The sequence below is a fragment of the Ranitomeya variabilis genome, chromosome 4 (genome assembly GCF_051348905.1).
Source record: "Ranitomeya variabilis isolate aRanVar5 chromosome 4, aRanVar5.hap1, whole genome shotgun sequence".
In the NCBI taxonomy this organism is placed as follows: Eukaryota; Metazoa; Chordata; class Amphibia; order Anura; family Dendrobatidae; genus Ranitomeya; species Ranitomeya variabilis.
Window position 1 is genome coordinate 576,319,005 of NC_135235.1, and position 13,321 is coordinate 576,332,325.

A 13,321-nucleotide genomic window follows, 5' to 3' on the forward strand; every position below is an offset into this window, starting at 1 on the left:
TTGACTGATATGTCATGAATTAAATTAAGCTGCTTGCTTTCTCATACTTCCTGATATTTGGCAGGGACAAAACTTCACTGATACAGTCATGTGTGGATTACATGTGCCTTTGATGCGCATCCGCAGCACTTTTTTTTTTTTACCTGTGGACTTTTCGCATATAATGCAAGTCTATGAGGGAAATCTGCACATGAAACACTGAGTACCCGTAGAAGAGACTGACGTGTTGCAGAAATTTTAAGAATTGCACTTAATATCAGTTTGTGCAGTGTAAAAAAAACAACTAAACAGTGGTCATGAGATTTCTCTAAATCCTATCCGCTTTGCTAGAGTTGTAAGATGCTTTTTTTTTTTTTTCACTACAAAAATATGTGGCATCAGAAGCTCATTGTAGAACTTCAAGAATCACCGTCATTTTAATTTTTTTTTCATAAATCAGTAGTATACATGAAAATAAGCAACTTTGTTATATATATCATATCTGCTTCTTTGTCTTGATACAATTCTATGGAGGGAGAGCTCCTTCCTCCTCCTGCCCCTCCTATCTAGATAGATGAGCTGCTACTGGGGAGATTCTATCTTCCCCAGTCTCAGTAATGGGAGAGTGTCTTCACTGAATCTACAGATTGTACCCCAGAACTGAGAATTTTGATAAATAATCAATTTTCGCAGAAAAAAAAGCAGATCTCTCTGCTAAGATATATTACAAAGTTGCTTTTTTACATGTGTACTATTGGCTTATGAAGTAAAAATTTAAATGACGGTTACGCTTTAATCTAAAGGGAATGTCACCTGGTTTTTGCTACCCTATGTGAGAGCAGCATGATGTAGGGGAAGAGACTGAGCCTCCTCTATATAACCCTGCCTACACCACTACTGGCAGCTTCCTGTGTGCAGTATACACAGGCTGCTGATAGAGGCATTATCTGCCAGGAAAGATGCAGACTCCGCCTCTTAACTTGCTACAGGACTCGATATTCAAGATACCAGAAGAAAATGAAAATCGGTTTTTATACATTTTCATTTTTTATAGTTATTCACAGCGAAGTATAGTAACACTAGCAACAATTTTACCAGTGTAAAAATTGTGTACATGTGTACATAAAATAAATAAATAAGGCCATTACTAACCATTAACAAAAAGCCTATGGACACTTTTAAATGCTTTACTTCTTGCCTAAAAATCATTACCTATTGAACTGCAATCTGCAGATTACTTAATCAAAGACTGCTCTGTACTTATTCATAACTTAACCTAACGATCCCTGTGTGGCCCATCATAAAAAACAAAACAAAACCCATAATCAGGTTCCTCGTATTATGTTCTCATATACTTTATGCAGTTAATAGCACTCTGTCTGTACTGTTACATACTTAGGCAGTTAACTGGTTCATGCAGCTTTACATGAACACCCGAGCCTTACACTATGGCTGGTCCAAATAACTAAAGCAATTGTTACCATCCACCTCTCGTACTCCCCTTTTCCTCATAGTTTGTAAGCTTGCGAGCAGGGCCCTCATTCCTCCTGGTATCTATTTTGAACTGAGATTTCTGTTATGCTGTAATGTCTATTGTCTGTACAAGTCCCCTCTATAATTTGTAAAGCGCTGCGGAATATGTTGGCACTATAAAAATAAAATTATTATTATTATTATTATTATTATTAAATCTCAAACATTTCAACTTACAATCACTCTCTGAGTCCCTTCTCCCTCTTACCGACATAGCCTCCCTTCATGACACAGATGCTGCTGCTGCTTTTTATAACACCACAATAACAGCAACATTCAATTCGGCCGCCCCGCTCATGCATAGCAAAACTCGTACAATCAACAGGCAGCCTTGGCTGACCAGCCTGACTAAAGAACTGAGACGGGCTTCCAGGATCGCTGAGCGGAGATGGAAGCGATCCCGCTCTGCTGACCACTTCACCGCATACAAGCAGTCCCTCGCCAGCTTCAAGTCCGCGCTCACTGCCGCAAAACAAACTTACTTCTCATCTCTCATATCCTCCCTGTCTCACAACCCTAAACAGCTTTTCAACACTTTCAATTCTCTACTCCATCCCCCTGCACCCCCTCCCTCCCCACTCATTTCTGCTGAAGACTTCGCCTCTTTCTTTAAACAGAAGATCGATACGATCAGAGAAAGCTTTGGCCCACAGCGCCCAATGCCCCTCTTAGCTGCTCACCCCAGCTCCTCCAAAACCAGCTTCTCCACCATGACAGAAGATCAGCTCTCCACCCTCCTGTCAAGATCACACCTCACCACCTGCACGCTCGACCCGCTCCCGTCCCACCTCATCCCTAACCTTTCCATGGTCTTCATCCCAACCCTAAGGGTACTGTCACACTCTGCAACTTTCCAACGATCACGACCAGCGATACGACCTGGCCGTGATCGTTGGAAAGTCATTGTGTGGTCGCTGGAGAGCTGTCACACAGACGGCTCTCCAGCGACCAACGATGCCGAAGGCCCCGGGTAACCAGGGTAAACATCGGGTTACTAAGGGCAGGGCCACGCTTAGTAACCCGATGTTTACCCTGGTTACCATCGTAAAAGTAAAAAAAAAAAAAAAAAAAAACGTACATACTCACATTCCGGTGTCCGCCAGGTCCCTTGCAGTCTGCTTCCCGCTCTGACTGAGTGCCACCGTAAAGTGAAAGCAGATCACAGCGGTGACGTCACCGCTGTGCTCTGCTCTGCTCTTGCATTCCGGCCGGCAGTCAGTCAGAGCGTGAAGCAGACTGCAAGGGACCTGACGGACACCGGAATGTGAGTATGTACGGTTTGTTTGTTTTTACTTTTACGATGGTAACCAGGGTAAACATCGGGTTACTAAGCGCGGCCCTGCGCTTAGTAACCCGATGTTTACCTTGGTTACAAGCGAACGCATCGTTGGATCGGTGTCACACACACCGATCCAACGATGACAGCGGGAGATCCAGCGACGAAAGAAAGTTCCAAACGATCTGCTATGACGTACGATTCTCAGCAGGGTCCCTGATCGCTGCTGCGTGTCAGACACAGCGATATCGTATGGATATCGCTGGAACGTCACGGATCGTACCGTCGTAGCGACAAAAGTGCCACTGTGAGACAGTACCCTTACGCACCTCTTCAACCTCTCACTCACAACAGGTGTCTTCCCCTCATCCTTCAAGCATGCCAAGATCACACCCATCCTCAAAAAGCCCTCTCTCGACCCATCCTCTGTGTCTAGCTATCGCCCAATATCTCTTCTTCCTTATGCCTCCAAATTGCTGGAGCAACACGTCCATCTTGAACTGTCCTCCCACCTCTCCTTCTGCTCCCTCTTTGATCGGTTACAATCTGGCTTCCGTTCCCATCACTCAACTGAAACTGCCCTAACTAAAGTCACCAATGACCTACTAACTGCCATGAGCAAGCGACACTACTCTGTCCTCCTTCTCCTGGACCTGTCTTCTGCCTTTGACACTGTGGACCACTCCCTTCTGCTACAAATCCTCTCATCTCTTGGCATCACAGACTTGGCCCTTTCCTGGATCTCGTCATATCTGACAGAACGGACATTCAGTGTCTCCCTCCCCCACACCACCTCCTCACCTCGCCCCTTGTCAGTCGGTGTTCCTCAAGGCTCTGTTCTAGGACCCCTACTCTTCTCCATCTACACCATCGGTCTGGGACAGCTCATAGAATCTCACGGTATGCAGTACCATCTCTATGCCGACGACACGCAGATCTACCTATCAGGACCTGACCTCACCTCCTTACTTACCAAAATCCCGCACTGTCTGTCTGCTATTTCAGCCTTCTTTTCTGCTCGCTTTCTACAACTGAACATGGACAAAACAGAATTCATCATCTTTCCCCCATCTCACTCTACCCCTCCACCAGACCTATCCATCAATGTCAATGGCTGCTCACTTTCCCCAGTCGCACACGCCCGATGCCTCAGGGTGATCCTCGACTCTGCCCTCTCTTTCAAGCCACATATCCAAGCCCTTGCCTCCTCCTGCCGCCTCAAACTCAAAAACATTTCCCGGATCCGCGCATTCCTTGACCGCGACACCGCAAAAACACTAGTGCATGCCCTTATTTCCCGCCTCGACTACTGCAACCTCCTACTCTCTGGACTCCCCTCTAGCACTCTGGCACCACTCCAATCCATCCTACACTTTGCTGCCCGACTAATCTACCTGTCACCCCGCTATTCCCCAGCCTCTCCCCTATGCCAAGCCCTTCACTGGCTTCCTATCGCCCAGAGACTCCAGTTCAAAACCCTCACAATGACCTACAAAGCCATTCACAACCTATCTCCTCCATACATCTGTGACATGATCTCCCAGTACCTACCAACACGCAACCTCCGATCCTCTCAAGACCTCCTCCTCTACTACCCTCTCATCTCCTCTTCCCACAACCGCATCCAAGACTTCTCCCGTGCTTCCCCCATACTCTGGAACTCTCTACCCCAGCACATCAGACTCTCACCTACCATAGAAACTTTCAAAAAGAACCTGAAGACTCACCTCTTCCGACAAGCCTACAGCCTGCACTGTTCCTGAACCTACTGAACCACAGCACAACCAGCTCTACCCTCTCCTAGTGTATCATCACCCATGCACTGCAGACTGTGAGCCCTCGCGGGCAGGGTCCTCCCTCCTTAGGTACCCGCGTGCCCTGTTTTTTGCTCATGTTTAATGTATTTGTCTATATTTGCCCGTATTTCACATGTAAAGCGCCATGGAATAAATGGCGCTATAAAAATGTATAATAATAATAATAATAATTATTATTATTCATTCCTGTCTTCTCCTGAACGATTGGGGAGATTCATTAAACCAAAGATCACCTTCTGTTTAGAATGATTGGATAGGAGAGACCTCCAAGTGTCCATAAATTTTAATGCTTTCCACAGGGATCACATTAATTGACAACAACTACAATGTTCATACATATAATAGATCAGTGAACAAAGTCCCAGATGCCAGAAAGGAACTCATGCAATATTAGGCTGCAACCATAAATTAAGTGTTTCTGGTAGATCTCTCTGAGGTTTTTTTTTTTAAGCCAAAAAGTTAGGAGTGAATCCAGCAGGGCATTATCTATCAAAACACAGAAAAACAGCAGAACTGCCTAAATGGGTGAAAATCTGCCCCAAGGAAGCTGGCAAAGTGTACACAGTACATCCAAAATAGTGAAAAAGTAACAATCTTTATTCACCAACACTGGATACACTTCAGCTCCCTCCACAAGCCTTTCTACAGCAGTCACTGCTTGAGAAAGGCTCCATAGAGAGCCGAAACGTAGCTGGTCCTGGTGAAGAAAGGATTCTTACTTTTCAATATTTTGAATGTGATGCCTACTTTTTAGGAGCGACATGCATCTTGCAGTAACTTGGCTTCAAAACACATTTTTATTACTCACAGAAAACAGATTCACTTGCTCTGCTTAGAGTCGGGCATGTCTAATTCTTAAAGGGAATGTGTCAGTTGATGCATGCTGCCCATACTGTGACCCGCCTGTACAACCAGTCAATAGTGCGGCTCAATCTCCAGCTGCAATCAAAAGCATGTTTTTCTCTGAAACGCCGCAACATTTCAGAGACAAACATATGTGGCCGTGATCGTACAGCCAGCGACTGATATATGCTGCCCACAGTTTCGGCAGCATCTATCAGCTGACAGATTCCCTTCAACTCTACCTGTTCTTAAAGAAGACTTTTTACCAGTTTGAGCATGTTAATCTGGCCATACCATGGAATAGTTTGTGACGAGCTGAATAAAACATATTTTCATTTTCAAACTGGTGAAAGGCCCGCTTTAAGAACAGGTAAAGTTAATAATTAGACATGCCCCAAACGAAGATCAAGCATGTTTTTATACGCTGTTTTTACCTGCGTATTGAAGCAAAATTACTGCAGTTTTGCTATTTTGGAATTTCTCTGGCGTTATCTGATATTTATAGACTAAGAATCAATACCTTGGATGATTTTGAAAGGCTGGACAGATTTATGAAAAGCCTGCTTGTTTGATTTTGAACAAAGCTTCTTTCCAAGAAAGTTATGACAGATAACCCAAGATCTAAACCTGCGTAGTGTTAACATCATCTGTGGTTGTGAGACATTTTTAATAACTTTGTGTTAATAATTGGGTTTCGCAAATTTATTGTCTAATACTACAGTCAATCTTCAAGTGCCAGCATTCTTAACAACCAAATCCACAATCAGCCCAAACCGTTATTACTAGCCGCCAAACTGAAAGAGGATTTCTATGGCAGTTCTGATTGGCTTTATGAGCTCCTGCATTGGTGGAACTAGTCTCCAAAATGGTCAGTACTTTGATGTATATATAATTATGGTACAGTTTCTTTATGTCACTTATTGTAGATGTTTAGTCCTTACTCCTTTTTACCAATGATCTATAAAGCGCAAAGATCAAGAATAAGTCCATGAAAATAATTTATAACTTGAAATCTCACATTTATAACCTGCCAAACTTGTGAAATATAATATAAATTAATTCCACCAAGACAGAGATACACAGGACTGGATACTTCACTTACTGACTAATATGGGATCTATTTGATGTGTTTAATGCCACAGGACCTGCACCTCCAGTTTTACAGCAGTAATATAGCCAGAGATATGTGACCATATTACTGGGTAATACTAGTATCAAGCATAACAGAAGTTTCCTATATAGCATAGTCCTGAAGATATCCCTTACCTGAGTCTTGGGTGCTGGCTTCTTCTCCAATTTTACCTTAATCTTCTCCTTAGGCTTGCTTTCTTTGCTTGAGCTAAGGGATTTTATTGTGGCTGCAGCGTGCTTGAGTATGCAATCATGACTGCAATATACAGAGTCAGGTAGGGCATTGTTCACACACCCCGGTCCGATGCACTTGGCAACTTCTGGAGAATCTGACAATTCAGCAGGCATAGTAACTTCATGGGAAACGTTGGCGGTATCAGACACTGCTTGAGGCTGAGTGACAGACTCTGGAACGGCTACCTGTAATCAGATTGTAATTTATAAGGCGAGTAATGTCATTGAGAGAAACTTTTTGTAGACACACTGTAACAGTGTCATATTATAGGTCTTATTACTAGGGGTAATTGAACTATAACTGCGGTCTAAACATTTTTTTAAACAGCTATGTAGTGGCAGGATGGCATTACAGGGACTCGTACCAAATGCTAACTATATAAACACAATCATAAAATACTGCCAAACCTTATGCATGTAGTTATACAATAGACGTTAATGTATATTAGGTGTATAAAGGATGTTTGTGTAAAGTACTGTTTAGGAAAAAGCTGTTATCTTTATTACACTCTGCTGTATTATTTCAGCTAAACAAGGATCAAAACATAAAATACTTACCGGATGAAAAATCTTCAGCTTCTTCTTGCCACTGGGGTGCGCAGCTTTCTCAATTCTGCCTTTGATACCTTGATTGGGTGCAAAGTTGTCCACAGTTCCCACACTGGTAATGTCGGATACACAAGGAACTGGTTCACCAATTTTCTGCTTGTTGTCGCAGTCTGCTCCACTTTCCTCATTTTCCTGTAAAATGGTGCAGTTGGGGCAGATATAATCCTCACCCTCCTTCTCCAGTAGTCGGCCGCGGCCTTCAGAGATTCCAACACAGTCACCGTGAAACCACTCTTCACATCTGTCACAGCAAATCATGAACCTGCATAAAAATAAATAAATAAGCATTATTCTGATGACAAGGAGTTTTTAAAACAGTGTGACTATTTATCACTGCTGTAAAGCTTGTTCGTTTTATGTCAAGTATCAGTCATGGATAAGCATGCATCCAGATGTTTCGCTATGAAGCAATTTCTAGTTTCTACCATCTGTTTTTGTACTAGAAAATCCACGCGCCCCCTCCACACACATTTTAACTGTTATTTGGTCATTATAAAATTATTCCACCTGTGTTTCTGCTGCAGTATATACACTCACTGGCCACTTTATTAGGTACACCTGTCCAACTTCTTGTTAACACTTAATTTCTAATCAGCCAATCACATGGCGGCAACTCAGTGCATTTAGGCATGTAGACATGGTCAAGATAATCTCCTGCAGTTCAAACCGAGCATCAGTATGGGGAAGAAAGGTGATTTGAGTGCCTTTGAACGTGGCATGGTTGTTGGTGCCAGAAGGGCTGGTCTGAGTATTTCAGAAACTGCTGATCTACTGGGATTTTCACGCACAACCATCTCTAGGGTTTACAGAGAATGGTCCGAAAAAGAAAAAAAATCCAGTGAGCGGCAGTTCTGTGGGCGGAAATGCCTTGTTGATGCCAGAGGTCAGAGGAGAATGGGCAGACTGGTTCGAGCTGATAGAAAGGCAACAGTGACTCAAATCGCCACCCGTTACAACCAAGGTAGGCCTAAGAGCATCTCTGAACGCACAGTGCGTCGAACTTTGAGGCAGATGGGCTACAGCAGCAGAAGACCACACCGGGTACCACTCCTTTCAGCTAAGAACAGGAAACTGAGGCTACAATTTGCACAAGCTCATCGAAATTGGACAGTAGAAGATTGGAAAAACGTTGCTTGGTCTGATGAGTCTCGATTTCTGCTGCGACATTCGGATGGTAGGGTCAGAATTTGGCGTAAACAACATGAAATCTTTGGGATGTGGTGGAACGGGAGATTCGCATCAGGGATGTGCAGCCGACAAATCTGCGGCAACTGTGTGATGCCATCATGTCAATATGGACCAAAATCTCTGAGGAATGCTTCCAGCACCTTGTTGAATCTATGCCACGAAGAATTGAGGCAGTTCTGAAGGCAAAAGGGGTCCAACCCGTTACTAGCATGGTGTACCTAATAAAGTGGCCAGTGAGTGTATATCTACCACACAACGTGTACATGTTATGCATACACGCCAATTAGGTTTGGGAAAAAAACAAAAACACATACCTGTTGTTGTGAGGTTTCCGACATATACAGTACAGTGTGTTAGGGTCATAGATTTCAGCTTCAGGTCTGCTTTTAGGCGAGACATTTTTTTCCCATTTTTGATCTTGTGCATGCTCTGGACTAAGAGGTTCTTGCTTTATAGGAGTGGTCCGAGTTTGCTGCTGGAGAGCTGCACGATTTGCACTCCTAGTGCGGACAGTGCACTCCGAAACGTTTGGATTAGCAGTGCTGAAGGTGTGCACACTAGCACTTTCACCTGCAGGGTGGTCACCGCGCTGGCTCCTTAGTTTGTTCTGAAGCTCCTTCAGAGTCATCCCATCACTGTCATCAGAACTGTCATCCTCTTCTTTCTTATCCGGAGTTTTAGCAGAGACCCCCCTAGTCTTGGAATCAGGGGTGCTCTCGACACTGCCTTCTGATGCGGTTTCAGCATCAGTTACTGGACATGACCTATCACTAGAATCTTCCAGATTGTTGCTTTTCCTCCCTCGGTTTCTTCTGACTGTTGTAAGAAACTCTTCCACCCTCTCGGTGCGCTTTGGCTGGCGCCCGCTGCGTCGTAGCGAGGGTGTGTTTTGCTGAGTGGAGTCTGAAGTCTCCATTTCCGTGTCACTGAATATTTCACGTTTTGCAATTGTTGTTTTGCGAAAACCCCACGTTTTCTTAAACTCCTTGCTTGTTGGCTTAACAGATCTCAGCACATCTTCAGTAATGTGTTCTTTGTCATCAGAAATGGAAGCTATTATAATTTAAAAAAAAATAAAAAAAATAAAAAATGAAGGGTTAGACCCTTAAGAATCTTGAGCCAATGATGTGTGCATTTAAAAGGGCTGTTCCACCATTACATTTTAGTATAAAAGTATGGCCCAGTAAGCACCCCCTATGATCAAATAATTTCCTATTAAGTACTGTGTGTCTAATGTACCATGTTCACACTAAATCAGTGATGGGAAAAATTTTTTTCTACCAAGGGCCATATAGATATTTATACCATCCTTCGGGGGCCGTACAAATTGAGCGATAACTCAGCCCACACAGTACGTCCTGACGCTAGCACTGGAGTCAGTACTAATGATCAGTGACCGTGCTCGGATAAGGAGTTATCCGAGCATGCCCGTGTGCCGGCAGAGTGTCTTCGCCGTGCTCAAAAATTACGTTCGAGCCCCAGTGGCTGCATCTCTGGCGGCTGTTAGGCAATCCCTGCATGTGTTGCAGATGTCTAAACAGGCCAAGACATTCAGCCGCAGGGACACGAACATATTTTTTGAGCATGCCGAAGACACTCGGTTAGCCCTAACTGAGCACGGTCGCTTATCACTAGTCCTAATGTAGTCTGTATTAAAATGCTCGCTCACCGCTGCTCTCTCCGTGTCCAGCACCGTTCTCCTTTTCTGAGTGAGGTCACGGCTCTGCAGACTCCTCCGGGTCACACTGCGCTGTGTGACCGGGGACTGACTTTTTCAATACAAGTCTATGCAGTGTCAGAACGAGGCTTCATAAGCGCTTACAAAGTATCAGTGATTTCCAGCTAATGCATAGACTGTAGAATGAGCCAGCAGGTCTCATTTGTGGCGACGTCACTGAGAATGGCAGAATAAAGGTGCTGGACACCGGAGAGAGCGGCGATAGGCGAGTAAATTAAACTCACTACATTATATATACACACATTTAATGAATAAAAATCCTTCTTTAATGGCTGCAGGAGGATTGAAGACATCTAGTGATGCAGGAGGAAAGGAGCAGTGTATAGGATAACTACACAAGTTGTTTGGGGTTTTGTAGAAAGCTTACTATATATGCTCCATCTGTGCAGAAAGCCCAATTTACCGGTGACATTGAGGGGAAACCAAGGTTTAAAGCTGTGTTCCCACAATGATTATTTGGTGATTTTTTAAGTTGCAGATTTTCTTAAGCATTTCTTCACTTATTAGCTAAATTATGTTATTCAATTTTTTTTAATGCCCTTTAAAGCATATTTGATGCTGTGATTTTTGTTTCTTTGGCAAGTCATGTTTTAAATTAAGCTACTCTTTCAGATACATCCTGGTATTTGGCTTTGACAAATTTATTATTACAGTTATGAGGATTTTAAGCATCTAATGCAAGTCTTCGGTTATGTTCATATGTTGCATTTTTATGCCAAGTTTAAGCTGCTTACAAAAAAAACAGGTTTTGCTTAGTTTTTGCCAGGTTTCATTTGTCTTTTGTGCATGCTAATAAAGCCTAATGCATAAAATAAAAATCTGATTAGACTTTATCAGGCTTTGGCACCAAAAATGCAGCAAAATCTGATACCTGCATTTCTTGCACTATTCATTGCTTTTAATGGGTGAAGAATGGTGCAAAAACACTGAAAGAAGTGACATGCTGAATTTTGCAAAAACGCAGCTTTTTGAGAAAACAGTCGGGAAAACAAACCAAGTTGTGCGAATGAGATTTCTAAAATCTCAGACTTTGCTGGTACTGTGAAACACAGCCGAAAATTTGCATAAAAAATGCTGTAAAAAAAGCAACATGTGAACATAGCCTATGGGGAACTGAACATGAAGTCCGGGCTGCATATCTTGGACTTCCTCTTCATGTTCAGTTCCACAGGAGGTGGAGACAGTGGTGCCAGCGCTGATTGGGCAGCGGGCATCACAGCCCTGGGACTGCAAGTGCAGGCAACACTGGAACAGAGCCGACACGGGACGAGAGTATAGGTTTGCTTAGTTTATCAGGGCAGATGACTTAGGCTACTGTCTCACAGTGGCACTTTTGTCGCTACGACGGTACGATCCGTGACGTTCCAGCGATATCCATACGATATCGCAGTGTCTGACACGCAGCAGCAATCAGGGCCCCTGCTGAGAATCGTACGTCATAGCAGATCGTTTGGAACTGTCTTTCGTCGCTGGATCTCTCGCTGTCATCGTTGGATCGGTGTGTGTGACACCGATCCAACGATGCGTTCGCTTGTAACCAGGGTAAACATCGGGTTACTAAGCGCAGGGCCGCGCTTAGTAACCCGATATTTACCCTCGTTACCATCGTAAAAGTAAAAAACAAACAAACCGTACATACTAACATTCCGGTGTCCGTCAGGTCCCTTGCAGTCTGCTTCCCGCACTAACTGACTCCCGGCCATAAAGTGAAAGCAGATCACAGCGGTGACGTCACCGCTGTGATCTGCTTTTACTTTACGGCGGCACTCAGTCAGAGCGGGAAGCAGACTGCAAGGGACCTGACGGACACCGGAATGTGAGTATGTACGGTTTTTTTTTTTACTTTTACGATGGTAACCAGGGTAAACATCGGGTTACTAAGCGCGGCCCTGCGCTTAGTAACCCGATGTTTACCCTGGTTACCTGGGGCCTTCGGCATCATTAGTCGCTGGAGAGCGGTCTGTGTGACAGCTCTCCAGCGACCACACAACGACTTTCCAACGATCACGGCCAGGTCGTATCGCTGGTCGTGATCGTTGGAAAGTTGAAGAGTGTGACAGTACCCTTAGTTTAGGAAGTTTAAAAATCTGGAAGTCATTTACACCAAATGTACATACAAAAATAAATACATTCGGAGGCCAGCTCCCTAAGGGAATTCTCTGGTGCCGCTCATGTCCAAACAGGCATTGTGCATGAGAACTAACAAAATACCTGCCAGCCTGTGTCCACCACCACCTGGCATTCACCTGTGGACACAACCTCACTAGTGCCTCTCATATCAGGATTTGGAGTGAGATGTGTTAGGGAACTTCTTTAACTGTTAACTATATTACTGGTATCTGAATACATGCCAGTAAAAATCAAGCTTAGAATTACTGTAATGAAAAGTAAACAAAAAATGTAGCTAATGTTCTGTGCCTTTTATGCTAAAAGGGTACTGGAACTTGTTGTTTCCTAAATTCCTTTACAAATGTGGAATCCTGCAAGATATAGTATAACCGTTAACCACTTTGCTATTAAAGTACACCTGTCAGCTGCCCTAGCTTTGATAGACCTCCACCATGTGTGCATCACACCTTTTTTTGCATTCTTTCCCTGCTTAGCTGAATAAACGTAAAAGTAAATACGGTAAGTAAATCAGTGGGTATCTAAGTCAGAGGTAGAGGTCCAAAGTATTGACATCTCTGGACTAAAGGTACCTTCACACGAAACGACTTTGTAACGATAACGATAGCGATCCGTGACGTTGCAGTGTCCTAAATAACGATATCGTTGTGTTTGACACGCAGCAGCGATCAGGATCCTGCTGCGATATCGCTGGTCGTTCAACAAAGTTCAGAACTTTATTTGGTCGTCAGACCGGCGTGTATCGTCGTGTTTGACACCAAAAGCAACGATACCAGCGATGTTTTACACTGGTAACCAGGGTAAACATCGGGTTACTAAGCGCAGGGCCGCGCTTAGTAACCTGAT

At 43.9% G+C, this 13,321-nt stretch overlaps 1 protein-coding gene across 3 annotated transcripts in view; it reads right to left on the bottom strand.

The window, feature by feature from the left end:
• The window catches only part of DIDO1 (death inducer-obliterator 1), an 81,800-nt gene that overhangs the window by 35,173 nt on the left and 33,306 nt on the right, over window positions 1-13,321 (bottom strand). For all 3 annotated transcript variants that reach the window (XM_077252906.1, XM_077252907.1, XM_077252905.1), the window contains 3 exons: window positions 8,925-9,663; window positions 7,372-7,684; window positions 6,715-6,999 (listed from right to left, as the gene is read on the bottom strand). In XM_077252906.1, coding sequence (XP_077109021.1) covers window positions 6,715-6,999; window positions 7,372-7,684; window positions 8,925-9,663 — 1,337 coding nt within the window. The remainder of the gene's footprint in view (window positions 1-6,714; window positions 7,000-7,371; window positions 7,685-8,924; window positions 9,664-13,321) is intronic.